General features: G+C 52.3%; 10 protein-coding genes across 10 annotated transcripts; 2 read left to right on the top strand and 8 right to left on the bottom strand.

Annotated features, from left to right (window-relative positions):
- Positions 1-4,419: 4,419 nt before the first annotated feature.
- Positions 4,420-5,574, top strand: ALT_5451 (uncharacterized protein; the record flags this gene model as incomplete). The annotated part of the gene is made up of 1 exon (XM_033554795.2): positions 4,420-5,574. The coding sequence occupies one exon, from the start codon at positions 4,420-4,422 to the stop codon at positions 5,572-5,574; it is 1,155 nt and encodes a 384-aa protein (XP_033410686.2).
- A 354-nt stretch (positions 5,575-5,928) lies between these two features.
- ALT_5450 (putative secretory component protein shr3) lies at positions 5,929-6,652 on the bottom strand (the record flags this gene model as incomplete). Its single annotated transcript, XM_033554796.2, has 2 exons — positions 5,929-6,533; positions 6,607-6,652. The coding sequence occupies 2 exons, from the start codon at positions 6,650-6,652 to the stop codon at positions 5,929-5,931; spliced, it is 651 nt and encodes a 216-aa protein (XP_033410687.1).
- A 497-nt stretch (positions 6,653-7,149) lies between these two features.
- Positions 7,150-9,513, bottom strand: rim8 (pH response protein PalF; the record flags this gene model as incomplete). Its single annotated transcript, XM_033554797.2, has 2 exons — positions 7,150-8,964; positions 9,046-9,513. 2 exons carry the CDS (start codon positions 9,511-9,513, stop codon positions 7,150-7,152), a joined length of 2,283 nt encoding a protein of 760 aa, XP_033410688.2.
- A 1,270-nt stretch (positions 9,514-10,783) lies between these two features.
- On the bottom strand, positions 10,784-11,500 carry ALT_5448 (putative GAJ protein; the record flags this gene model as incomplete). Its single annotated transcript, XM_033554798.2, has 1 exon — positions 10,784-11,500. The coding sequence occupies one exon, from the start codon at positions 11,498-11,500 to the stop codon at positions 10,784-10,786; it is 717 nt and encodes a 238-aa protein (XP_033410689.2).
- Positions 11,501-12,194: 694 nt separating this feature from the next.
- On the bottom strand, positions 12,195-12,972 carry ALT_5447 (uncharacterized protein; the record flags this gene model as incomplete). Its single annotated transcript, XM_033554799.1, has 2 exons — positions 12,195-12,784; positions 12,831-12,972. The coding sequence occupies 2 exons, from the start codon at positions 12,970-12,972 to the stop codon at positions 12,195-12,197; spliced, it is 732 nt and encodes a 243-aa protein (XP_033410690.1).
- A 277-nt stretch (positions 12,973-13,249) lies between these two features.
- On the top strand, positions 13,250-14,757 carry ALT_5446 (WD repeat protein; the record flags this gene model as incomplete). The annotated part of the gene is made up of 2 exons (XM_033554800.2): positions 13,250-13,503; positions 13,554-14,757. The coding sequence occupies 2 exons, from the start codon at positions 13,250-13,252 to the stop codon at positions 14,755-14,757; spliced, it is 1,458 nt and encodes a 485-aa protein (XP_033410691.2).
- A 95-nt stretch (positions 14,758-14,852) lies between these two features.
- Positions 14,853-15,296, bottom strand: ALT_5445 (uncharacterized protein; the record flags this gene model as incomplete). The annotated part of the gene is made up of 1 exon (XM_033554801.2): positions 14,853-15,296. The coding sequence occupies one exon, from the start codon at positions 15,294-15,296 to the stop codon at positions 14,853-14,855; it is 444 nt and encodes a 147-aa protein (XP_033410692.2).
- An 804-nt stretch (positions 15,297-16,100) lies between these two features.
- Positions 16,101-19,169, bottom strand: CweA (uncharacterized protein; the record flags this gene model as incomplete). The annotated part of the gene is made up of 1 exon (XM_089599914.1): positions 16,101-19,169. The coding sequence occupies one exon, from the start codon at positions 19,167-19,169 to the stop codon at positions 16,101-16,103; it is 3,069 nt and encodes a 1,022-aa protein (XP_089455791.1).
- A 1,673-nt stretch (positions 19,170-20,842) lies between these two features.
- ALT_5443 (uncharacterized protein) lies at positions 20,843-21,343 on the bottom strand (the record flags this gene model as incomplete). Its single annotated transcript, XM_033554803.1, has 1 exon — positions 20,843-21,343. The coding sequence occupies one exon, from the start codon at positions 21,341-21,343 to the stop codon at positions 20,843-20,845; it is 501 nt and encodes a 166-aa protein (XP_033410694.1).
- Positions 21,344-24,522: 3,179 nt separating this feature from the next.
- Positions 24,523-25,557, bottom strand: aspf2 (major allergen Asp F2; the record flags this gene model as incomplete). Its single annotated transcript, XM_033554805.2, has 3 exons — positions 24,523-24,564; positions 24,615-25,087; positions 25,158-25,557. The coding sequence occupies 3 exons, from the start codon at positions 25,555-25,557 to the stop codon at positions 24,523-24,525; spliced, it is 915 nt and encodes a 304-aa protein (XP_033410696.2).
- Positions 25,558-26,404: the final 847 nt, after the last annotated feature.

Genomic DNA, 26,404 nt, shown 5'->3' with positions numbered 1-26,404 from the left:
CAAGATACATCAGTTATGCCTGGGGAGCTGAGCACAATCTTACGGTCTATTCCGTCATTTTCCTAGCCTGGGTACAACCTTGTTCCACAGTTCTACAGGCAGTTCGACTCTACCTGGTGAAGTCTGATTCAATACCACGCCTGTTGGTTGTTGCACAGCACAACAGCGTATTGACCTACTTTGGTCAATACTAAGCTTCGCCCAATATGGCTTCTTTACGGTACCAGTCTTTGGAAACTCTACGATCAACTGACCGCGCATGACCCAACTCTCTTTGGGAACGTTCCGATTCGCCGGATACATTGAAAGACATCACAAAGAAGCTATTTCCAACATCTGGTGTCCACTGATCAAGGAATGAACTCTAGTCCAAATCCCGAAGCCGGCATTCAGATCATGGCAGCTCAGTTCCTACAAGGAAACGAGTGGGGACCATCAGCCTGATCCAGAACAAGACCACATGTCGGGTCATTTTGGCTCAACGAAGCCTATTGAATTCTCCCATTCTGCGCCATCTCATCCAAGTCGCTCCACGTGTCAATCCAAGCGACAGCAATGTTGGTTTTGGGGAAGTCAATTTGAACCAACAGCGATCAAACTCATTACTGGGCCTGATAAGCTGTCAAATCCCTCGGAGGGACGGGTCAAACAAAGACCAACAGCGCACGGAACGTAGCGACCAACGTCCCAAGGGCATGGTAGCAGCGGTGATTGGATGTGCCAGTCGCACCTGCTCTGGGTTGAGGCTCACGGGCTGCTTCCCGGCGCAAAGAGAAGATAGCGGTCAAACAGACGCGCTGCCACGCGGGAGATGCCTGAGTCAGGGTTTGTATGCCCAACAGGCTAGATACAATCTCAATGGTGAATCGAGGATCCTTTGACGCCCGCTACATTTAGATAGGATCCCCATGCTTGTTCTTGAGGTCTGTCGCAGCAATCAAGTTGGTAGCAAGGCGCTCACTCTTCCTTTAGTGTACAGCATAGCAGCCCAAGCGAACAGTGCGTTCGAACCCTCGACTAGTTGCGCCTGTTTGGTGATGGAAGCGAAAATGAATTGCGATCAACCTGGTGGGCCGTTGGGCGTTGTTGCTGTTGATGTTGGAAATACTAATATGAAATTGCGCTGGTGTATTACCATACCGTTACGCACCGGATACATACGACACCCCAGGCGATCACATTGATTGACCTCGCGCCCCTTTTCATTTCAATAGTTGACGCTTGGAAACTAGACTAGTAGATGGTTTCATACAGAGAGTATCTTCAACGATCCTTGTCCGGGCCCGCAAGTAAGGATTAGTGCGAGTTTCGTTGTGGTGTGGTTTGTCTGGCAATATCAGCACATCAAGTAGGCCGTGACCACACTGACAATAAGCTATTGGCTCTCATTGGAAGACAAGACGCGCTGGAAGTTTCAACTCATCGTGACGAATGCAGTTTTGCCGTCCGGACAAGCCGATTCAATCTGATCGTTGCCCCTCGGTCAATCTACACCGAGATGTCTTGCTTTCCTGAGTTGATAGTAGATGTGACAGTCCCGCAGGTTTGGTAAAGCCACCCAACTAATCCAGAAAGCGAATATGGCCCGTATTTCTTAATACACAGACCCACCAACTGTTCTACATCCATATTCCATACTCCAGTACAGTTTGAGTTTCGTAGCACACTTTCTCTGTTACTTGCCTCATGCCCCTCATTCGGCCCTCCCATCCATACCAGCGACTTCCTCGAATTCTTCCTGTAACCCACCACCAGGTGTTTTATCACCCTGCATCCGTGGCAGCGACGGGCCAATCAGCGACCCGAGCGGTATTGTTCCAAAGCACTGGGGCATCGGGGCAGATGCAATTAAGCGCCCACGCTATTCCCGCCGGGGTATAGTGGATCCTTCCGGTGGCTCCCCGCTGGATATTTGGGACTGGACTCTAATGTGATTGGATCGATTTTCACAGATACACCAGCTGCGTGGAGAACCGGGATGACGTGCGGGTCTGGTGGTTCTGGTGTTCCATTGTTTCTGTGGTATTCCATAGAGAAGGCCGGGTAAGCGCCAGGAATGCTATTCTTGGATACAGCTACATCTACCGGGGACTTTCCTGCTTGCAAGCCTTCTTTGTCGAGGTTTGTGTGTCTGAGTCTGTTGACTGTTGCCTGAGTTTCGAGTCTCGGCTGTGCTTCGATGAGGCAGATCCCGCAGAAGACAGTCAATTCGACTGACTATCTCGCAAGATCAGACTCCAAAGTGGTGGAAAATTATATGCACCATGCATGATATCACACCATGCGGCGGTTTTGGCGCCGTGATCTGAAGGATTCGAAACGAATCATCTGCCCGGATCAGTCATGAGCGCCAACAACCCCTCAGCTAACCGCTCTGGCAGTGACTGTCGAATGATAGAAAAGTAAAGACTCGCAGCTCTGCTACTACTGTCTAAGCTTGAGTTTGTGACGAATTTTGACCGGGGTGTGAAATCTGATCGCCTTTGTTCGTTGAAGGCGTGTACTCATTAGTTGGCGCTTTTGTTTCGATGGTGGGATTCCTTACATTAGGTGGATGAGTGTGTATGACGGAGCCAGGGAGGGGTTGATAGTTGATCCTGTCTGCTGACTGTACGTACTGGGTCCTATGCTTGGGCCTGGTGATTGTTACTATTCTGGTACACCACCTGCAGGAGCTACGCTGCCTTAGTTTACAGGGTGTGATATTTTTAGCGAGATCAATATCATATCGGCTTCAACGCTATGAGTTGGTGTATATATCTGCTTGAGGATACGCTTAACTGTTCATGCCATAAAATGATTCTCTCTTCTTGTACTCAATCTCAGACCTCTGCTGTTACTTGCTGCAGTTGAATTGTCTCAGGTTGTTCATGTCGAGGCAGGCGACATGGTTAATCAACAACAAACCCTCGATACATCCAAGCAGCTCATCTGAAGTTCTGGTTTTCTCTTGAGCTATTGGATCACATAGGAGGCATCCCCTGTCCATCGCAGAACAAAGTGATTGTCTGGTCTTCTTGGATTGCCTGATCTTCCTGGGATCTCAAGGCTTGGGTTCTGTATCTGCTCTCCCAGTGGTCAGAGTGTAGCGCTGATTCTATTAATAGATGGCCTTTGAGATATTTCATTTGATCCATATGCATTCTCGTCACGTCAAGGACTCCTGACATCCTCTGAACAGTCGACATCAATCGTTCAAGGCGGTTATCTCAGGACGCCATTGATAATGCTGATGCACATCTTCAGCTCTAGCATGCTGCGTACACCAGTCTCCCGCTTCTTCTGGCGCTGAGATAGAAGAACTGCCTCTCAGCTGGGATCTCAGATATCCATGACAGCGGCACCCAGATTAGAACGTTCCCTGCCTAATGAGGGGTGTTGCTGTTCTGATAGGTCAAGCGCTCTCTCCTGCATGATGATTTCTTCGCCATCATCCATCTGCAACAGGCAGTTATCCATGCCCTGCTGTACGTGATGACCATCTTGTCACTTCTATAGTGACCATTCTCTTGTATCCTCCACTTGATTTGCCTTTCTAACTGTCCTATAGGGCTTTTGTATGGTATTGTACCGTACAAGACGCTGGTTCACCATGACGAAATTATGGCCAATTCAGGCCTGCAATTAAGCTTATTATGCTTGCAGAACTATAATGCACAGATCTGACCAGGTACAAGGTCGTTTCGGCATCTCTTGGTCGGTCATTGAGCTCGACGATAGCGAACAGCGGCGGACTATGTGTATACGTACCTTGACGAACAACTATTAGCGGACAAATACGTCAATGCTATTCAGGTAAGTGAGCCCCCAAGTATACTATTGCATACCCACAAAAGACCGGACCAGGTCAAACCAGCTGTAAAGAGTAGCACGAGGGGCCAAGTGAGCCGTAGTACGACATCATCAGGTGCCAAGCCATTGTTGTAGCCTTGCAGGGTATAATTCTATATTTAGAAGCGCGGCCAAGAAGACCCCTCAAAAGATATGCGGCCTTTCGCGTTCGGACGACTCCTATCAACGTCGTAGTACGAAGACATCTGGGCCATTTGACATTAGCCATCGAATCGTATCAGGGCTTTCGACTGGACAATACGAACGGACAAAGAAGCATGGCCGTCAACTAGGCTGGGATTTGCAACCCCTCCGCCATCCCGTGATCGACCACTTTCTCTGTCTGTCGGTCTGTCTGTTGTCCCTTTGCACTCTCTCGCTTTACTCCTGCCCTTTAGACGTACCTTTCAGCTTCTCAGCCTGACTGTCTATCGGTCTCTGTGTGATCTCTCCCTACGCGCTGACCATCCATCCTGTGAAGGACAGGGGACGAAAAATAAAGCAAACACGATTTTCCGTTTCCAGCACTCTTGCCCCCCTTTGCTTAGCGCCCTGCTATCTTCATCCTACAAAAATATAAGTCTAGCCATGTCTCGCGCCCTCTCCCCTCCCTTCACTCCGGACAGTGAGTTTGCTGGTCTAGAGACACCCCGCGACCCATCTCAGAGCTTGAGCATCACGGCGCTGGCCCGCTTCGAGTTCGAGGCAGGGAAAGGGAATGATGGCACTAAGATTCTCATGATCGAATGGGATGACGAAGACCTCGGACGATCCTCAAATTGCCCTGGAGGCTCATGGCATGTTTCATGGGAGGGCAAGACGACAGTCCTCCCTGCCGATGAGCGAACAAGCGAAAACACTCGCCGGTTCTACTTCCTGCTACCGCCTCATGCCACCATCCCTCCCGTGGTGACCTTATCCTACGAGCCTCCCGCTACGTCTTCGGCCTCGTCGACGCCGACTCAGAAGACAAACTCGCTTCAACTGAATCCGCTACCTGCTATCTTTCCTCCGGAGTTAGGTGCCACTGGTCGCTCGGCCGGGAAGAAGGGTGTCTTGCATACGATCTGGGCGAAGAAGCGGCTGCAGGTCCTGGACAAGGAGATTCGGGAGGAATGTATGAACAACGCGGAAGGGGTTGCGCTGCACATGGCGCTGCAGGAGAAGGAATGGATCGAGAGCAATTTCGGAGTGGGATCCAAGTCGGAGGCCCAGACACAGACCATGCAAGATCCGCAATATCCAATGGGTCCCGCCACCCCGGTGTCTCCCACCAGCGGGGGTAAGCTGGGCGAGAAGCTCAAGGGACTCAAGCTGCAGACCAGCCAGCGAGAACTGTCCCCACAGATGGATGGTATGGGCTCGTCGCGTTCCTCCAGTTCGACGCCAACTAATGGGGTAGTAGCATCCTCGGACGCGCGCCATCTCCTTTCTCCTCAGTCGCCCGACGTGGCTGTCTCTTCGTTCAACTCCTTCCACACAATGCAACCCATGTCCAACGCCGCTTTGCATCCCTCCCCCGCGCCAGATACCAGTCTTAGGACCGTGGTGCACTATCCGCCGGAATCCATCCAAGCACAACAAAACAACAGTGATCACAACAGTGGTTTTGCATCCATGACTGCAATTACGCGCACATCGAGCGCCGACTCTGGCGAGGATCTATTTGCCAAAGCGCTGAGTCCCAGATCGCCCGATCTGCCGCGGAGTCCGTTCTCGTTTGCTCCCGAGACAGTGATGTGACATGATCGCATCCGCTCTTTTGTCATGATGCTCACGTTCGTTTCTGCAAGCCCAAGCGCCACCAAGGTTTGCTGGGTGCTTCATCGTATGATTCCCCTTTTGCATTGCCATAATGTTTATATATGATCATCACGAAACATTGTCAAGGCTTTGGTGCTTGGTTTTTTTCGCTTTACCATGTACATAGAACTAGCCCAAGTAGATATAGCCATGACCCGCATACTTTTGATACCATACCTCATCCATCGCCCGTATCCCCCCTCCAGTAAGCAACATACCACCCATACATGACATCAAACTGCAATACACCGAGTCGAGTCATACCAACTCGACCCGAGAGAGAGGAAACTAAACCTAGTTACTCTTCTTCTTGACACTCCCCTGCCTCCCAGGCTTCGCCGCCGCCGCAGCCCCCGACGCCGCCGACGAAGAAGCACCACCATCCTTATGCCCCTTCCTGAACGACTCATACTCCTGCGCATCCTTCCGCTCCGCATACCACTGCCCCGCCTGCAGCACCAACACCCCCACCAACACCAACGCAAGGATTGTATTACTCGCACTCAACACCTTAAGCGAGTCCTCGCGGTTCAGAATCTGCTCCTTCTCCTCGGGGCTGGCCGCCAGCTCCTCGCCGTACTTGCCCGCCGAGGCCAGACGCAGCCCCTTGACGATATTGGCGATGTAGACGGTGATGCCGCACATGTAGAGGACGAGCGAGGCGCCGTCAAAGAGCATGTTGCTCTCGGACGGGCGGTAGAGTTTTGAGATGAGGCCGGCCAGACCCAAAAAGATGACGATGTGGAGGATGCGAGGGATTAGGGGCGGGGAGGCGTGGAGGAAGCGCAGATGCGCTTCCAGGTAGTCGTAGTGGGCCGCGGGGGTGGGGGCCGTGGACCACAGGATGGGGTAGTCATAGGGGAAGAGGGAGAAGATGATGCCCAGGAAGAAGGAGACGGCTGTTTTGGAGTCTTGTTAGAATGGTTGTTCTGGGAGGGGTGTGGTCTGGGAAGTGATGGGGGGTTTGCTTACGACACACGATCAGGAAGGTCGCGAAGGGCCCGTTCCTGAAGGCCATGGTTGCTTGCGATTGAGAAGCACTGAAAAGGATTATTGACGGACGAGGACACGGCAGAAAAGATGAGGGAGGAAAAGGAGAAGACGAGGGCGAATGGCTGGTGAGATGAGATGAAGATAGGTGTCGTCGCGTGGCCGCTTAGAGACGGTGCCAAGCCAGCCCGGTTGGAACGCACACCTATCGGAATTGGAAGTAACCTAGGTTAACGTGACAGTTATCTATCTGCCTATCGGCTCAGAGTGAGTCTTTTATTGCTGATAAAAGTCAATTATAAAAGTCTATTTTATACGGGTCTAGCCCGTCAAATAGTGCACAATTGTTGCTATCTGCAAGTGATGACTGTTACACAATAAATCAGTGAATAACGTAGTTGGTATCTCTTCGGACCGAAAATGCAAGATAAAGGTATATCCACGCCCATGCTCAAGTGGCAGATGAACACAAATACAAGCTATGAAAATCGTACATCGTCATGAATCGCCTAACAGCTGCACTTCTTATCGCTGGTAACGCGGTAATGACTCGTCCCCGTGCGCCGCTCCTCCCACCAGTTGCTCATCGTGGTCATCGTGGAAAACCGGGGCACTGGGTCCATGCACAGCGGAGTGGTCGTTGTGGGCATCCATGTCTTCTGGAGCACTTGCTTCCATCATGAGTCGCCGTCGTTCCAATTCCTGCTTATCCTCGCCGGGAGGTGCTGCGCTTCCATTCGGTTCGGCTACACTGCTGCTGGCAACTACAGTCTGCACCGATTCCGCTGATCCCAGCGTGTGAGGCAGACCGTTCTCCACCGGCGACGGTAAATGATGGTAGCCGTTGATGTGGTCATCTTCAGGAAGCACGGGTGCAGTTGGTATCGCCAAGTGACCGGTCGAAGGTCCTGGTTCAGAATCGTCCGGCGGCCGACTGGGTAGGAGAGTCTGCTCAGCATGCCGCAAACGCGCTTTCTCATCCATCGGCTCTTCAGACTGCGGTGTTGCAACCATTCCGCCCAACGACTGGTAGTGCTGAGCGGTTTCGTCCTCATACATTGACCATTGCGACTCTTCAGGAAAGCCGTAGTCGCCGTAGTCGTTTTGAGGCAGATATTCCGAGTTCGTGGTCGGCATCGGGCTATAACCGTTCTGCCAATGGTCACTTTCCGCAGCGGGATGTGCCTGGGGTGGATATATGTCAGACACCGCAGCCACCGAGTGCGTGCGTTCGGTTTTCTCCTTGCGCCGTTGCGAGTCACGGGTCCCGATCACAACCTCAAAGGCGACAGCTACAACTCCCTTCTCACGGCGTATCTGTGCCGTGTCTAGAATGTTGCCAGCCCAGTTCGTGGTAATTGAGTTGCCGTTGGCGTCGCTCGGGTTTAGAACCTGGCCACTCGGCGAGAAATTACTCCCCGACGATACCATGTTGAATCGTGGTAGAAACCGCTCGGGAGACGTGAGCTTGCCGCGCAAGTCGACAACTACCTCCACATAATATCGAAAATTAATCATACTGCCTGGAGTCCGCGTAATAGTAGGGAAAACATCCTCCGGAATGCGGATTGAAGTCTTCACCACGGCAGTCATGTTCGTGGGGTCGACCACCAAAGGCGCAAACGTCTGAGCCAGGTCTTTGCGGAAGACGCTGCTGGTGCGACTAGTGCCTATCGTAAGGCCTCCCAGTCCTGTCCGTGATCGCGGATAGTAGTCCTCGTAAACGGGCTTTTTGCCGTTCGCCGTAGTGCCGATCGGGATGGCAGGATGAAGGTCGATGCGCCCTTGACGGTATAACGTGACGATAATTCCATGCGCGCTGCGCACTTGTTTACAATGATTGATGGTGATGACGATCGGTAGCGTCTCACCCGGCAGCACCCCAGCCCGTAAAAGTTCGGTTTTCGCCGTGATGGTCTTATCCGCGATCGATGGAGTGATGCTGCCATTGCGTATCCCGGTGCCAGCAGACGAACTAGGGTCACTAGCCAATTGAAAGCTTTGGCTGCTGTTGCTGAGCCGACTCGATGAGCTGACATTACTCGGGGCCGGACTCAGGGGCGGGCGATTATCTCCAACCGCTCCACCACCGTTGAGAGACGGCTCTCGAGACTGGACATCAGCAGCCGCGTCAGATTCTACTGACTTGGCCTTGCCCTTGGGTTTTGAGCGTTTGGTAACAGGTTCGAGGGTCACGATGCGAGCCTTAGGGGCCGGAAAGGGTGCGATATCGATGTTCTCTAGGAAATTGATGCGTCTTCGGCAGGAAACGGTCGGGTTCATCGTAGTGGGTTTGGTCAGGGTGGATGTAAGCATATACGAGATAGTACCTCGTTCAAACTGAAGTCATTAGAAATTGTCAGCGGAACTGAAAGCCTGACATAGGGAGATCAATTCCAAAACTGGAAGGAAGTCACGCACGCTGATACTACTGGGCAGCGCATATGGCGGGAAGCACATTTCGAAGCGAAATTTGTAGATGCCCTCCTTCAGACGCCCCTCGCCGCAGAGAACCACCTCATCCTCGAACAGGGTGGCTAAGCCGTTGCCCAGATACTCTGGTCCTCGACGCCCGCGCCCTGGGCCGAGGAAACCCAGATCGGGATCCGTTTCGCCCGAAGGCACAGTGTTCTTGAACACCTTGACATATCCATGTAGACAGACCACCAAGTGTGTAATCCGCACGGGTCGAACCACGGTCACGGCCACAGTGCCCTTGACCACATCGCCGGGGAAGTACGAGCGCCAGGGATCGTCAGGCTCGATATAATAGTCGGCAATGCTGCGATTCCGATGACCGAATGGCGCGCGGAACTTGGACAATAGCGAGCTGCGATTCCGACCGAGCGACGAGGGTGCGGATGGGGAGGTAAAGGACTTGACGGACATGACACACAATACCGCTGTGCTCAAGCCATACAAGTGGGAGATATGAAGTGATATGATGTTGGGGAACGATTAGGGAAGTGAAGGGGCCAAAAAGGGAAAGACAAAATGAGAACGAATTGCCAAAATTCAAGACTATCAGAAGCCAGCTCCGATCGTCTCAGGATAGAACAGCCCCGATTCAGGTGACGAAAATCGATGAAGGTGCAGTCAGACACTGGCAGAGCAACACGGTATGACAAGAGACCTGGAAACTCTCCGTGAATTGAATCCACCGATCACACGTCCAGGCGCCGGGAAGTTCAGATAAGAAATGCCACCAGCCCCGATGTCACCGTCGGGCGCAAATGCACCACTTTGACACGAGCTAAAGATCCAGGCTTGCTTCTAGTCTGAACTCCTCGCGGGGAGGGGAAGATCCGCTTCCGAGCGCAACCAGACCGGAGGGACAGAGTGCTTAGGTTGTGGGGGGGGATGTCAGGAGCTGATGATCATGGACGACGGAGAGGGCCGCATCGTTATTTCTCGGGTGTCGACCAGGAACAACAGGACAAGGGTCCAGAGAATGCTGCTTTGCGAGGTATGATCGAGTAAGCACTACGCAGAATGACCAGAAATGGCAGAGGTGAGACAAGTGTGTGATGCGTGGGTGTCGCCCCGCGGTCGGCAAGGGATCGATGGGTAGAGGATGCGAGTCGGTCGAGGCCAAAGGACGAGGGGAGAACCGTCGGTCGGGGGATGCGGATGCGGATGGGGTTGATTGAGAGACGCAGATTGGGCAGAATGAGGTCAAGGGGAGACCGGAGGCAGTGGGTGGGGATATCCGATCGCTTGTGACTGTAATGTGAGCTTGTAAGTGGTAGATAGATATAGAATTAATATAAGGTCGGAGGAGGTTGAACAAAGAACGGTAGTAGTGCAGTAGTAGTGGTGGTGGCCGAGTGGCAGCAGCAGGATTGAGAAGGGGGGAGGGGACAAGGACAAGTTCGCGATAAGCAACAAGCCCGACCAGGCGGAGAATGGAAAAGACCAACGGGTTTGCGCAGCCTGACAGTCAAGCTTCTCTTGGGGGCTGGACTATTTGGCCTTAGTTTGAGACTGCTCTCGTGTCTCACTGTTAATATTCGGGCCTCCACATGCTCCTGCTGGTGGTGACACCTCACAATTGTCGGTTTTAATCTCCGATTGTGATCCATTTCAGGGACTAATCTACAGCTAAGATACAGAACACTTTTCTCTGTCGTCAAGTATGAAATCATGAATTCTTGTGTGCCTAAATAATCAGCTCTCGCAAGCCCTCACCCTCCACATACTCATCCCCATAGCATTCTCTCTGCACCGCCGCAATAACTTCGCGATCCCCTCCTGCCAGCTTACTCAAGTACCCCTCCAGCACGTAAATGTTGTCCGTCCACATAAGCGCTTGTTTCTGGAACTCCTCGATCTCCTCTCTCATTTGCTGCACTCCTTTGCCTTCCTCCGTGGTAGTAACTGCTATCCACTGGGCTTGCAACCGGTTCCTCTCCTTTTCTAGCTCGCCCTTTCGACACGTCAACTCCTCCCTCTCTGCCAGATTTGATTGCTCGTCCTCTCCCTCTTCTTCCCATTTGTCCTGTTTGGCCGCCAGACTAGCCTCTGCCTCGTCATAACTCGCTTGCAGAGCCTTGACCTCTTTCTCCAGCTGGTTCAATCGTGCTTGTTTCTCTCGTTTCTCATCCCCACCAAAACACCAGTACCAGTTCCCGCTTCCGATCTTCTCCACCCGAATCTTTCCCTCGTCCGTCAGGTTCTGAATATATTCCTTGACCTGCATGCCATTGATCGAAGCCACCGAGGGAAGCATCTTCTCGAGGTCTTTCAGCGTGTGGCACGTGCGTGTGGACCGGAGATGCGCGACTATCAAGTCTTCTTTGGCGCTTTTAGAGAGTTTTGGTGGCTGAGACAGGATCATTAGCATCAAGTAACTTGTAGATACGTAGTTTGTTTTCATTGCGTATGCATCGGTTTCGGATGACAAGGGAAAGTGAAAGTCGGGGAGCAAACCATGTTGGATGGTGGATGTTGACTTCGTCAAGCGAGGCGATGTGTAGTTGTTGAGCTGCTCTAAGGGCCTAGAAAGTCGTTCGATAGAGTCATAGATGGAGTCTGAGCCGTACAGAGATGGGTTAGACGGAGGGAATGATGAACTGGCTGGGTGGTGATGGTGACGAACTTGTTGTCAATGGCACGAGGGAGAGCACTGGAGTACTGCGATGCCAATCGAGTCACATACAAAACAATTCTTTGGACACACGTCTACAGTGTAGATTGCTATGCAATGGTGCAACGAGGATTCAGATTGCTACTAAAATAATGAATATTTAACGCAGTCTCCAACGCGCGAAGATCTTCAGCAGAAACTTCTGTAACAGTAAGACCGAAGATTCATCCGCGACATTCAATTGTGGTTGCGTGCTCTCTAGTATGCTCAGTTATTTCTCTAACGCCGCCAATTGATACATTCAATATCTTTGCTCCTGTGCATTGATCTCCACACTCGGCTTTTGTCTCTCAGCTGTCTTCCACCATAGTGTATCGCCAATATGCCATAACGGACAGGTTCAACCATGAAGCCGATCACTGCCTTGGATTGGGTTTCCCACAAAGCGTCGATGAGGTGCCGCTCGCAAGAATGAAGGGTGAGTTCACAACCTCTCATCTGCTTCTGTATCAAAATCGGTAGTCGACGCCCTCCGGGTCAATTTGCGCTTCTTCGACCGTCGCTTTCTGACAACACTATCCAGGTCATCGCCGGAGCTCGCCAAAATCATACTCTGGCTAGTATTGGCCCGTTTCCGGCCTATGCGGCGACTTCCGAGTCTCGATGATAGGTGCTCATCATCCGTCGAGAGTTCCTCCCCCTCGACTAGAACCAAGTCTCCGGTTTCACCCAGAGCCTCTCGAGCCATTTCCTCCATCAGTATTCCCATTGCAATCAGAGCCGTCTCGTCCATGCTTTGGTAGTCGTCTTGGCCTCGATCGATCGTTGCATGATCGTAGAGATCGGCTGTGTAGGCGTGAATAGCTTCTAGCAGCTCCGAGCTCGGAAGAGGGCGGTCGCCAGAGAGGGACTCGTTTGCGAAGTAAAAGTCATTTTCTTCGTATCGTATTGGCGCATTCAGGCGGCGGAAGAGGACCTCCTCGGGACGAACGGGACGAGCGCTGGAGGATGCTGTGTCGCGATGTTTCGAGGCATATGAGACCGATGGGAGGAAACCATGTGCATTCACACGACCTGCATATGTCAGTAAGCTCTCATAAAGCGGAACAGCCCTACCAACCAGCTACAGCATCGTAGACAGTTGCTTGACGTTTTTGTCGTCTGAGTAAAGGCTCATCTTGAATGTCGCGCGCGCCATCGTCCTGGTTCGGAGGCTGGACGAAGGAATTCTGGCTCAGCGCAAGGGATTTGCCGTAGGACATAGTCCTGTCGTGTTGGGTGTCACCCGTGGGAGAGCATCGAGGAAATCTCCAGTTACCTCCAACCTAGTGAGTCAAATAGACTGATTACGAGCTGTGTCTGCGGATTAATTTTGACATTGGCTTCTTGCGACGGACCCGAAATTACAAACTTCGGTGCAACCTTTCTCCGCCCCCGCGTTGCGAGAGAGATCTGGACTGTATAATTGAAAGCATTGAAGGGAGATCATGAGCATCATCTTGACTTATGAAAGAATTCTAGTTGCTCAATCCCTGATGAATGAATTCGTATCTCCTAAACAGGGCCCTTGGGTCCATCACTCCGCACTCCTTTCATGTGGCACAAACTACCCGGCTAGTTCACCATCTTGAGCCAGCTCCTCGCATTCGATTCTCAAGCCTGAGGGACATATCTGGAGGCCAAACCGAACGTGATGCTGCGTCGTTTGATGCAAGTGCAGGCATTGAAAGCGATGTTGTTGCTCATAGGGCTGGCGTGAATGTACTCGCCATTGACCAGAATGATTCACGATTGTATGCACTCTTCTTCGATCAGTCTTGACTTATGGCTAATGATTGAACAGCATGATTTCTGGTGGCGCAGATCCATCAATTCATTTCTGGGATCTAGAAACCAGAGACGCCGAGTTGGATCATATCCACCGGCCTATGGCCTCTATCCACAAGGGATCCCACGAAGACGCCCATACGCATGCGATCACGTCGGTTTCAATTTACCCGTTTGACCCGACTCCATCTACGATATTGACTACTGCTCATGATGGAAGCCTCAAGCTCTCTGCCTTGGCGCCTGGCGCAATCACGCCTATGCATACATTCAAGCTTGACTGCACGCCTTACTCTCATTCCATGTCGTCGCACCCGGGTTCCACGCTTCTTATTGCAGTAGGTACATCAGAGAGAGCAGTCCGCTTGCTCGACCTGCGGTCCGGTCTATCTACTCATGGACTTCCGGGCCATAGCTCTGCGGTCCTTTCAGTTGCATGGGCCCCTCACCGGCCGCATATCCTCGCCTCAGCATCCGCAGACAACCGCGTGATTCTGTTTGACGTTCGAAGAGGTGGTCACAATTCCGCCATTGCAACCCTTGATATGGATGATGCAGTCGGTCTAGTTCATCCGCAGTGCGCCCCAGCATCCTACCAAAGCCGCGCCCCGTTCTCGCCCCACGCGCGCGCACACAATGGTGCTGTGACCGGTGTCCGTTGGACATCAACCGGCACGCACCTCGTTACAGCCGGTCAAGATTCCCGGATCCGAGTCTGGGACGCTTCCACGGGCGCGAATACCCTTGTCCACTTTGGACCCAGGGTCCGGAACGGCGTGTCTTCCCATCTTGCCGAGCGGGCTCCGCTGATTGTTCCCCGTGGACTAATGGCTCCAGGGCAAGAGACACTCCTGTGGGCCAATTTCAACGAACACGACGACCGCGGGGAAATTTTCATGTTCGAACTTCGAGAGGGAACGTTCATCAAACGTCTCAAGGTCCCCGGTCTAGTGGCTGGTCGGCAGCAGATCCGCGGGCGATCCAACGCCCTCAGCGCTGCCCGGATTAATTCGCTAGTATGGCGCGGGAATGGAGGCTCAGGCGAAGGACTGGAGATGTTCTCTGCGCACGGCGACGGGACCATCCGCGCCTGGGTCTCACGGGAGCCCGAGGACGAGCCCGACGAGGCCGAAGAGGCCGAGCAAGCGGATCGGAAACGCAAACGAGATGTGCTGGACGAGATCTACCGGGGCTTCATCGCCCCATCTACGCCAGCATAAACAAGGAAAAGCCGATCAAAGATGCATTACTCAAAACATTTCCCGCAAGTATATCAGTACATCATAACGAAAAACACAGCCCAAATCGATACGAATCACTCATCCCGATTCCGGAACTCATGTTCTCCAATAAACTCAGGCGCATTCCCATCCTCCCTCGCCGACCTATCAAACTGACTCCGATTGAGGTTCGCATGCTTGATCGTCCGCGCATTTCCGCGCGCACCGGGGTCCATCGCACCAGGGTTAATCCTCTTCGACTCCCCCGAAACAGGGAACGCATCGCCAGTCCCCGTGACGACCTCGCCGCTTGCGCCCATCTCCTTGGTGCTCCGGGGCAGATCGGTGGCGTTATCGGCGGCAAAGGCCAGCGAGGGCTCCGCGAGACCGTAGTTATCGTACTGGCGGCTTTCGCTGAGCTGGTCGGGGCGAGACACAGAGGGGAGGGTGTTTTGGAGGCCTGCGTCGTTGGGCATGGTGGTGCCGTGTTCGGCCATCTCGGAGAGGGAGCCTCCTCTGTGAGCGTCGTCGGAAGACATGTTTATTCGTAATGTTTCTTTCTGATCGAAGAGAGGTTATACTCAAGATTTGAATTATCTTGTCACATCAATGAAGAGGAAGATGTAACTGAAGCTGAGGCTTTTATATTTTCGCCTGACTGTGGGGGAGAAAGACGGCAATTGATGTCACCGTTCATCCTCGATTCGGGGATGATGGGACTATGAGATCAGAAGCATGTCAGCCCAGTGGGATCGCTTAGTCATAGTCATAGCTATATGATAACAATGTCTAACGTCTTGATATCAGACTGTACTTGATCTTCGTAAAGTCAGAATACTGGGAGTGGTGGTGGTGATGGACGTGAGTACTATTCGGCCACAGTGACATAATAGGGACCCTGGAGGATGCCGACATCACAAACTGCCAAGGTATACGGAGTAAGCTTGAGAAACAAGTATTTACTCTCATCACTGAATTGAGGAAGATCCTTAGCTTCGTGAGACTGACATCACAGGTGACTTGACTACAAGGTACCCAACGACTTGATCAAGAATCAATATGACGCTGAGCGATTGCCCGCTGAGGTCGAGAGGCAAAGTAGCTGCAAGATTGAAACTACACTACGGAAGAACTACAGTAGAAAAAAGAAGAGAAAACGAAGACATCACACGTAGCATTTGCTTGGAGATTATCCCAAAGAAAAGAATACAGACAGAGCGAGCGTAACAGTAAAGTTCCAGAAATATAAAAGACATTAGATACTTAATGAAAACCGAGCGAATGAGAAATTCAACGTGGCAACACATGAGATGTCACGGCCCATCAACGGCTCGAATTACAGCTTACAGGACAAAGGCAAGAACAGCCATGAGACCACACACGGCAGACACGACGCCAGCGGCGGGAGCGATGCGGCCCGCAGCGCCGGTGAACATCATGCTCTGACTAGGCGTCGGGGATGGGGACGGGGCAGCGTGGTGCGAGGGCTTGACCGCCTGGCTGTGTGCCGAGGAAGGCGCGTGGTGATTGTCCTCGGCGTCGACGTCGGTGGGGCGCTGGTGGGCTGCAGACGTGCAGGTGGTCTTGTGGTTGGAGTCCATGTAGACGGGGACGACCGCGAAGGAGGAGGTGTGGCTGACAGTGATGGTGGACGTGATGGAGGTCACGGGCTCTGCTGCGGTGGTCGCGTGCTTGGGAGCTTCCTTCGGGTCAGCGCCCTGGGGTTTATGCGGTTGATAGGAAGGAGCGGTAGGCTCGGGTTGGTGACCTCCGGGCCTACCCGTGGGGCAAGGAGTCGTGTCCGCTTGAGGCTGGCCGTGACCAGGGTCAGCAGGAGCGCCGCCCTCAGGGTGTGCTTGAGGGTTTCCCTGCGGGGGATACGATGGCGCAGTCGGCTGGGGATGAGCTTCCACCTTCGACGTGGTGAAAGAGGGGCGGACAGGCTCTGGCTTCTGGAAACCAGGGTTCTCGTGGCCCTTGGGAGTCTCAACCTCGTGGGCGGGAGAAACACCAGTTGGCGCGGCCTCGGCGGGATGCGTCGGCTCGAACCCATGGCCGGGGTCGGATGGAGCTTTTGGGTGAGGCACATGGGGCTGAGGATGCTCAGGCGGCCTGTACGGGCCAGCGGGCTTAGTGGGCCTCGGCTCGTCTGCAAGGGTCTTGATGACGGTCTCAATGAAGGTGGATGTGCTGCATGGCTCGCTTGCTATCGGGTCCACACCGTGAGGCGGCTCTGGGTTGCCAGGGAAAGGAGGCGAAGCTGCCTGGGGAGGAGGCCCCTGGGGACGAGGCGGCTCTTGGTTGCTAGCGAAAGAAGGCGGAGCTGCCTGGGCAGGAGGTCCCTGGGGACGAGGCGGCTCTTCGTTCGCAGCGAAAGAAGGCGGAGCTGCCTGGGGAGGAGGTCCCTGAGGACGAGGCGGCTCTGGGTTGCCAGCGAAAGGAGGAGGTCCCTGAGGATGAGGCGGCTCTTGGCTGCCAGCGAAAGGGGGCGGAGCTGCCTGGGGAGGAGGTCCCTGAGGACGAGGGGGCTGAGGACGAGGGGGCGGCGGCGGCGGCGGAACTTGCACGATCCAGTTCTCTGCTTTCACGGAATGATCATCTACATAGTGGCTGTCGACCTTCGAGGCGTACTCGTTATCAAAGACAAAGTCGGCATCATTCCCTTCATCATCCCCACTGGGACCATCGTAAAAGACCGGGCCGCTGCCGCGCTTGCGGAAGCCCTTTGGCACAGCTGGTGGCGCAACGATGTGGTTCTTGATATCCACAGAATGGTCGTCCTTGTAATGATCCTCGACCGCCGATGCATAGTTGCTGTCAAACTCAATATCGGCGCTGTTGCCACCGTCGTTACCGGAGGGGCCTTTAATGAAGGTAATTCCGCCGTCTTTGGCAGGTTTTCCAGAATCTTCGACCACAGCCGGCTTAGCATGCTCATGATAGTTAGGACTGCTGATGTGAGAGCCTCCATCATCACGCTTCCGGAAGCCTGACACCGGAGGAGGGTGGAAGACAGGGGGAGGATGGATGACAGTGTTTTTGATATCAACAGAGTGGTCATCCTTGTAGGCGTCCTTGACACTTGAGGCGTATGAGTTAACAAACTCAAAGCTAGCACTGTTGCCGCCATCGTCGCCGGATGGACCACCAATGAAAGTGATGTCACCGCCCTCTCTCTTGCGGAAACCCGGGCCTGGTGGAGGGTGGAAGACAGGGGGAGGATGGATGACATGGTTCTCGACGTCCACTGAATGGTCATCCTTGTAGTAGTCCTTGACACTCGAGGTATATGAGCTATCAAACTCGAAGCTCGCACTGTTGCCGCCATCGTCGCCGGATGGACCACCAAAGAAAGTGGTGTCACCGCCCTCTCTCTTGCGGAAACCCGGGCCTGGTGGAGGGTGGAAGACAGGGGGAGGATGGATGACATGGTTCTCGACGTCCACTGAATGGTCATCCTTGTAGTAGTCCTCGACACTTGACACGTATGAGCTATCAAACTCAAAGCTAGCACTGTTGCCGCCATCGTCGCCGGATGGACCACCAAAGAAAGTGGTGTCACCGCCTTCTCTCTTGCGGAAACCTGGAACTGGGGGAGGCTGGACGACATGATTCTTGATGTCGACGGAATGATCATCCTTATACCAGTCTTTCACGCTGGAGGCATATGAGCTATCAAATTCAAAGCTAGCACTGTTGCCGCCATCGTCACCGGATGGACCACCAATGAAAGTGGTGTCACCGCCATCTCTCTTATAGGAACCGGGAACTGGGGCAGGCTTGACGATATGGTTGTCGACGTCGACGGAGTGGGTGTCCTTGTACGCATCCTTAACGCCGGAGGAGTACGAGCTATCGAATTCAATCTCAGCACTGTTGCCGCCATCGTTCCCAGATGGACCTCCAACCAAGGTCACTGAGGGATCACCTCTCTTGCGGAAACCAGGCACAGGAGGATGAGGAGGATGAGGATGAAAGGGAGGCGGTGGTGGAGTGATCACAGTGTTCTTGATGTCTACCGAGTGATCATCCTTAACCCAATCCTCCACGACAGAAGAATAGGCACTGTCGAACTCGAACCCCGCGCTGTTGCCCCCGTCATCGCCGGCCGGGCCATCAAAGAATGTCAGGCTGCCGTCGCCTCGCTTATGGACGCCAGGCACTGCGGGATGAGGGGGAGCGGGGCCGACCACAGTGTTCTTCAGATCAACCGAGTGGTCGTCCTTGTAGTTGTCCTTCACACCGGAACCGTAGGTGCTGTCGAATGCGATAGCAGCACTGTTCCCACCGTCGTCACCACTGGGGCCACCGATCAAAGTTACCGGGCCCTCCTCCTGTACCGCCTCGCCATGGCCGTTGGCGACGGCAGCGACGAGGAGGGCAAGAGGGATTCCTCCGACCAAACCCTTCATGATATCTCTTTATGGAGAATTAAACAGATTAACGAGTGAATCTGGACTATAAGCCCAACGTAAGGAAAGACAAATGAAGAAGTAAAAAGAAAGGAACGAATTGCCGGTACCTGTGTCAGTCGTTGGAAGTTTGATATTAAGTACTTACTTCCATCGGCAAGGTTCATGCCTTTTATGAGTCTCTTTCCTACCTGTTTCGACTCGAGGCATGTAGATCATCCCCTGGTGAGCTAAACAAACAACAAGAGCCTGGCCTTGTTTAGGCGTCAGGAGAATGTCGCCAGGAATGAACCACACGGTCCATCAGGTGGTGGGCCGTGGGCAGTGTGGCTTCGTCCATCGCACGAAGCGCTCCGCACAGCCGTTCTGGCATTCCTGAGAGCAACGTCAACACGAGAAGGTCCAGGATCGGTATGAGTACCGAGTGCTCACTGTACTCACGATCTCATACTAAGGGGAGCTTGGTAACCCCTTGCAGGGCATACCGGAAGTTATCATCCCTGCGTAATTTAACACGATGCAAGAGCCTTGTGTCTTGCAAGAGCCACTGATCGAATGACAGTCCCAAAAAATTTCCGACTCAGCGCAATAACAACGATGTTGCCGTTGCACAGGTCCTTGGCGAGAGACAAAAGACATCATAGCATCGATCGCTAACTGCAGCATGGCTTGAAACATGCAAGGCGGGCAACCCGCAAGATTGCCCGCCAAGATTACGAACATATATCAGGCAAGGGAAAGAAACACTCAGATATTCCAAAACCAATTTGTATTCATTCTATATCGTATAGTCTGCAAGTAAGAAAAAGTGATGTCTCCCGTCATCGACATTCACCCTCCATCGCCCTCACTTAAGAGGACCCAACGGAAGGCAAACTTCCTATCAAGGAAAGCATTGTTCTCCAGAACCGAACGATCGAAAGATCGAAGGCAACACACCGCCGTGGGATAGAAAAAAACTGGACGATGGTCGTGGCAGGTTCTGTTAAAGCTTTTCGATGTGAGGAAAAAAAAGGAAAAGAAAGGGAGCAAAGAGATCGACGCGGAATGGGCGATTTTGTAGTTGGTTGTGGGTCACGTGCCAGGGGCCGACCGTTCTTCCGCCGCCAGGCCACAAGGCTGCCAGGCACATCCCCGGTGGATCTGCCTGATGGGATAATAATAATGTGTGAAAACTGGCAATCCAGCTTCGGGAAGATTGCGTAGAAACCCATTCATCGATTCTCGTCATACTTTGATCCCAATTAATATACAGCTTGTATTCCAGAAAAGAAGCACCCAAGAAAAGAAAAAGAAAAAAAAAAGGAATAAATGGATCCTTCTGTACAATGGATCCTCTGCGCGGGAGGGTGGCCCGGTCCAACGCCCCAATACTGCCATCGGCACTCCCTTTGGCGTTCCCTGGACAGCCTGCTGCAGCTTCCGACCGGGGGTTTCCTGGAGATGATGAAGGGGTCCGCCATGGTCAACCCGATGTGACTTTGTGGAATAGTGGACTCGAGCAGATGCGCGCTTGACGTCCAGCGTAGTCGGCATCCAAGGACAGAGCTCGAGTCCGCACAAGTAGACGTGTAGCACGATGTACAATTCTAATGCGTCACCTGTGCAAACTAAGGAGTCAGCGACCGAGTACAATGGCAATGTCCCTGGCATTATGATAAATGCACTTACTCTTATACAACGATGGCCCCTTGTTGGTGATCGGATTTCCACACTCCGCCGCCCACAGCGACGGTGATTCCCAAGGCAATAGCCACCATGCTCCCCACCGTGACAATGGCGATGGCGGCCTTGACTATCATCCTCTGCTTCCTCGTCAAGGACTGCATGCAACCGCAACGGTTCCGCTTCTTTGTCCACAGCTTCGAGGTGCGGCAGCCCGGTACGTCCATTGATGGCTTGTAAGGAGTTTGCGACGGTGCACTTTCCAAGTCATTCATTGCATCCACAGTGCAGTTCGGTTTCTTCGTTTGAGATTTTGACTGTTCCAAGGCGAACGAGGTTGTCGCATGTCGATAAAAGGGGGAGTATGGCTTTGCATTGGCACAAGGGTCATAGTCTTCCGGAGACTTGGGAGATTCCACGGGCGGAGCAGCGACAAGAGTCTTGGAGGAGCATGAGGGAAGCTTCTCATCCCTCTGAGAGCGAGTATTCAATTGCAGCGAGGGACTCATGGCGACAAAGATTGTGTAGTGAGAAAAAAAAAAAAATATACAAGGTAAAAGCTGCGAATGAAGGGGCGACGCGGACGGGGGAAGTAATGGCTCGAACCCTCCTTTCAACAGCGATGCGCCAGAACCTATATCAATGCTGCCAGGAAATAGACAGTGTTAAGCTTCACTTGACAACGCACATAAATAAGGATGCCACGTCTAATCGGAAAAGAGCAAAATAATATAAAGTTCTTTTCTACCCCTCTTTCCAAGCTTCCAAGAAGTCCAAGACAAATGTCTCGGGGCAGGGAAGGGGGTCATGCGCTGCGGCTTCCCCCATGTGTGCACACCCCCCAAGTCGCCTCTCAACCAGTCGAGACAATATGACCTATCAGGAACGGAACTAAAAAGCTTGGGGAACGTGCAGCAGAGAATCAGGGCAAAGTTTGTTCAGTCACTTCGGCTAAGAACAGGTTCGGTGTTTCTGATACTAGGTTTAGGGATTGTGGAGGCATTCCTTCCGTTCCCCTGGACTACATCACATCTTCTGGCCAACATCTCCGGTTGATTGTCCTGGTGATATGGGAAGCATGCGACAGATGCAATAGAGAGAAGGTGTCACCATGTTGCCAAGACGGTGCTCCAGTTTAGTGTCACTCTTCAGGACTAGCTTTGATGGAATTGCATGGTAGACAAACCTAAAGAAAAAGGAGACCGAGACCGAGTCTGGACTGCAAACTGGGCGAGGGCCTCGTTTAGAGTTAAGTGTTGACGTCTCCATGGTACTAGTGATGATAGTGGAACATGGTGCCCCTGAGCTATTACACTTTAGATCCCCCACAAGTCTTCCATAATTTCGTCGTTCGATTCAAACCTTCTTTTAAGGAATACTGGACTCAATCGATTGGAGATTGTCTTGAAGTTGTCATACAATTTGTCATTGACATTGGAGCCGGAATGGAATGGTCAATGGTGATAAGCATCAATTTTACACATGGATGCTTGTACTATCAAACTATGAGTATCACTGAACTAAAGACACTATTAACGTTGCTCTGCAGATCTCTCTGAATATCATGCAATACGTTGTGGCCTAGATAGGGGTAGACTATTTGCCACTTCTGTGTCTATATGTTGAGCTAAGCTACTCCCAACAATCGACATATATATATATAATATATATTTACACCGCACACACGTGTCGAGTCATAGAGAAACCTACCAAGAGCCACAAGACATTGATATCCGCGTATAGCTGACTGATAGAGTGATGATTCTAGTACTGGAATAATATTTAAAAGTGCCAGAATTGTTTCCATAACAGTTAACCGCCCTATATATTTCTACCCAAACCTAGAGATCCATGGATTACACCACTAATCCTAGACGTTGTAGCAGATAGCAACAGCATACTCGTCGGCATGGACTAACGACTTGAGTAACAAGTATCAGCGACTATACTGATTTATCTGTAGGTGGCTATGCTCGATAACTAGAGTAGAACTTGACTATAACTACGGCGTACACGTTAATCTAGACATTGGACACTACTTGTGAACTAGACGATTCACCTACACTATGTGGAAATTGAGTATCACAAGCGTGTACGTCCTATGCTCTAGTTTCTTGCATCTTGGTGACTTACTGCACTTCCCACTACCCTATCATCTACCACATCGTCATACTCTGTAGATAAGGTCATATTCAGAATCCTGCTGACAATAACCTAATCCTACAGATAAAGTAGTACAATCGTCAAATCAATCATATCCCTCAAGTCCCAAGCCAGTCCACTGCCCACAGACGAGAACCAACGCTAACATCACCTCACGCATGGAATCAAGGGGTATCCAGGTACGACTCCATGACTTCCCGCCAATTATTAATTACCCCGTCTGACGCTCAAAGGCAACACTGTCCTCCAGCCAAGACCCCTTGATACCACACAGCACGTAGCGGTACCTGCGCGCACCCATTCCGCAAGACATTCCAACGCCATCGTCCTACTCCTCGCGGCGCAGGCGGAGCATCCTCAAATTATCGCGTTCTTTGGCTGCATTGTTTGCTTAAAATACATTAGCAGCATGTGTTTCCAGGGAAACATGTAACCTCCTCATTTCCTGCTTGTTAAGAAAGTCGTTGACGTCGACCGGACGACATTGAGAATGGACGGTACCTTGTCCCGGCTAGGGACTGGATAGTATGAGGCTTTCCTATTGTTCGGCTTGTTCTGGGGTATGATCAACTTAATGACGGAGTTCTAACGTGTACACTGATGTATGAGAGTAAATTGCAGTGCATTGCATGGAGTGTACTGGGCGTTTTAGCAGTATGTCATTATGCGACACTACGTACATCCTTTGGCTGTGTTCTCATTATAGCTTCTACTGGTCATGAGTAGATATCTTTACGGAAGGTGAATAGTCAAGTCTATTGCGATTGACTTGGTGTTTCTCGGAATATTAGGGTTAACCGTACAGAAATATATAACTGCATCTACTCCGTAAATATAGATACAACGCAGCTATACTCGAGACAACCTATGTACGGCCCTCCCCATCCTCACACTCAATCCTTCAAACTACTCAAAATCCTCAATTTCTACGGGTAGCCACGGTCTCCTGTCCGATTCAAGTCTCAACAATAGCGACATGCACGGAATAGTGCGACTTGAATTTCCAGCAAGCCAAAAGCTGCCAGTCCGGCAATCACTACTCACATACCACCTGCACACTCCAAAGGCAGGTGACGTACTGGTAGGTATTCGCGCCAAGAGAACCGATCTCTACGTGTTCAAGCTATTGAACACGGCAAACCGGACAGGTAAGACGTTACGTACCCGTCTCTGTTCCAGGGACGGCGTCTTTGGTTCTGGGGGACTCTGCTGGGCTGACTGAGCTCCAGAGGACTTCAGCGACGGTGTTCATGTCGCCGATGGCGTTCGTTCATGAGGGGCAGGTCTCAGAGTGCGTCTGCTTAGATATGATATTTAACATCTGAGTAGATTATAAGAGTGTGTCTTTATTGGGTCTACACTGCTATACAGCGTGTACATAAGCATATCCAAATAAGCAAAAGCGAGTCCATAACCCTTTTTCTTTAATTTTATGAAATAGACATTAATCCCAGTTACTCAGGATCGGGTCCTAACCGGGAGTATACGGCGTCAAGCATACGGTCATCAAGCATCGTGTCCTCGCCTAAGTGCAATGAAGCTGTCCACCTTCATGAGTATGGCAGTTCTACCAACGTCAGTTAGCCATCCACTTACTCAGATTAGGACTCTACTTACCGGCGGCACATCAACAGTCGCACTGGGAGCATCCGTCGGGGTAGTCGTGGCGCTAAAACTAGAGCTAGAGCTAGATGCAGCCGCAGACGCTGAGCCAGTGTCATGTCCATGGTCATGGCCCTTACTCTCACCCGCACATCCGACACCAGGCACCGCAATATCAAACGCATACGTCTCGAGCGCGAAGTACTGCAGCGCCTCCGAGTCATGCGTGGATTCCGTCCCGTTGCTCTTGGCCAGGGCAATCACTTCGTCGTAGCCGTCGGCGAAGTGGTCGACCCGGCCTTGGCCCACAGCAGGAACATGGTACAGACGGTGCATCAGATCCGCGGCCCAGAAGGTGTTGGTCTCGGAGCCGGCGACGGTGTAGCCCTGCGAGCACATGGAGAGCAGCCAGCGGCGGGTGGTGTAGCTGCGGTCGCAGATGACGGTTTCGGAGGTGGCGTTCGAGCCGCGCCAGTGGCCGCCCCAGCCTGTTCAATATAATTAGCTTACGCCTGCGGGCTGAGGGGTAGAGAAGAAGTTTGTTGGGGGGGGGACTACCTTCCAAAGCACAGTTGCCGTCAGGGTTATCACACCGGAAGAGAACGTTGGCCTTGTCGCCGTTTACGATAACATCGTAGGCGCCGATGGCCTCCATGGCGGGTCGGTTGCCAAAGTACTTCCGGTAGATGTCGCTCTCGTTGCCCCAGCGGAGGATATGGGCTTTTGCGTGCCGGGCGAGCTCGATCGCCTCGTTCAGGCCGGCCTCGATCTGCCGGCGCTGGGTGGCATTGCAGCTGGAGTGGATGGGGTAGGAGGTCACGGCACCAGCGTCCCAGGAGAAGAAGATGGGTTCGTGGGGGTTTGCTCGCGCCTCGAAGGGGGCGGAGGAGGTAGGGAGGGCGGCGACGAGGGGGGCCACGAGGGGGAGGAGAGCGACAAGGCGGAGGAGAGCAGCCATTTTGAGTATACTAAAGATGGATGGTGCGTGGGTTTGCATACCGGCCAGAGGTAGAGCTGTCCTTATATACCTCGAGGATCGATTGCTTCGTGGTACCAGAGGTACTCATTGTCTCGTTATTGTTGGATTTGGGCCATTAGGATGCACGCCACCGGCCCACCCCGACGTAGGTCAAGGCCTCGAGCCATCAAGATGCATGGTCTTTTCTTCGTATTCTAGTGGGGTTCCACAGGATACCAAGAACACCTTGGTAGTGATCAAGCTGATTCCCCAGTCGGCTAGTTCCGACAAGCTATGATACTCTGAGCTTCTGTCGGCCATATATGATGCTGTTCGTACATGATTCGACTTGCAGTCTTGCATACAGGGACCTGCGTATGCAGCCTTAAAACAGCTAACGTTCCTGCCTCTACAGACTTGATGCATATCAAATGAAAGGAAGTACCAACCTAAATCCCTCAACGATGCACCACGAGGTCACAACGTGATATGGATGCATGGAGCCAGCCCGCGCCAAGAATTCCGGTGAAGGAGCCAAGAGTCTTGGATCGAGGACCTTGAGAGCAACAAGCACGTCTCTCGATCCATTTTGCCGGAGAATATAGCTGCTTTTCGTCGAGGTTGCGGAGTTTTCCTGCTTGGCAGTCAGATTCTGCTCTTGGCCGCAGATACCTTGGGAGTTAGTGTGGTGTGGTTCAAGGCGAGAGGAAAACTCTTCGCTGCCAGTGGCTTAGCCCTCATCGAATGATCCATCGAGTGATTTACAATAGCCACAGATTTGCTGCGTAGATAGATATAAATACCGTACCACGTAACATGTAGCTACCCGAGCGACCACAGTCAATCC

This window comes from Aspergillus lentulus (genome assembly GCF_001445615.1).
Source record: "Aspergillus lentulus DNA, contig: Alt09, strain: IFM 54703, whole genome shotgun sequence".
Lineage (NCBI taxonomy): Eukaryota > Fungi > Ascomycota > Eurotiomycetes > Eurotiales > Aspergillaceae > Aspergillus > Aspergillus lentulus.
Note: the sequence above shows the minus strand (reverse complement) of the source record. Positions and strands in the feature narration are given on the sequence as shown.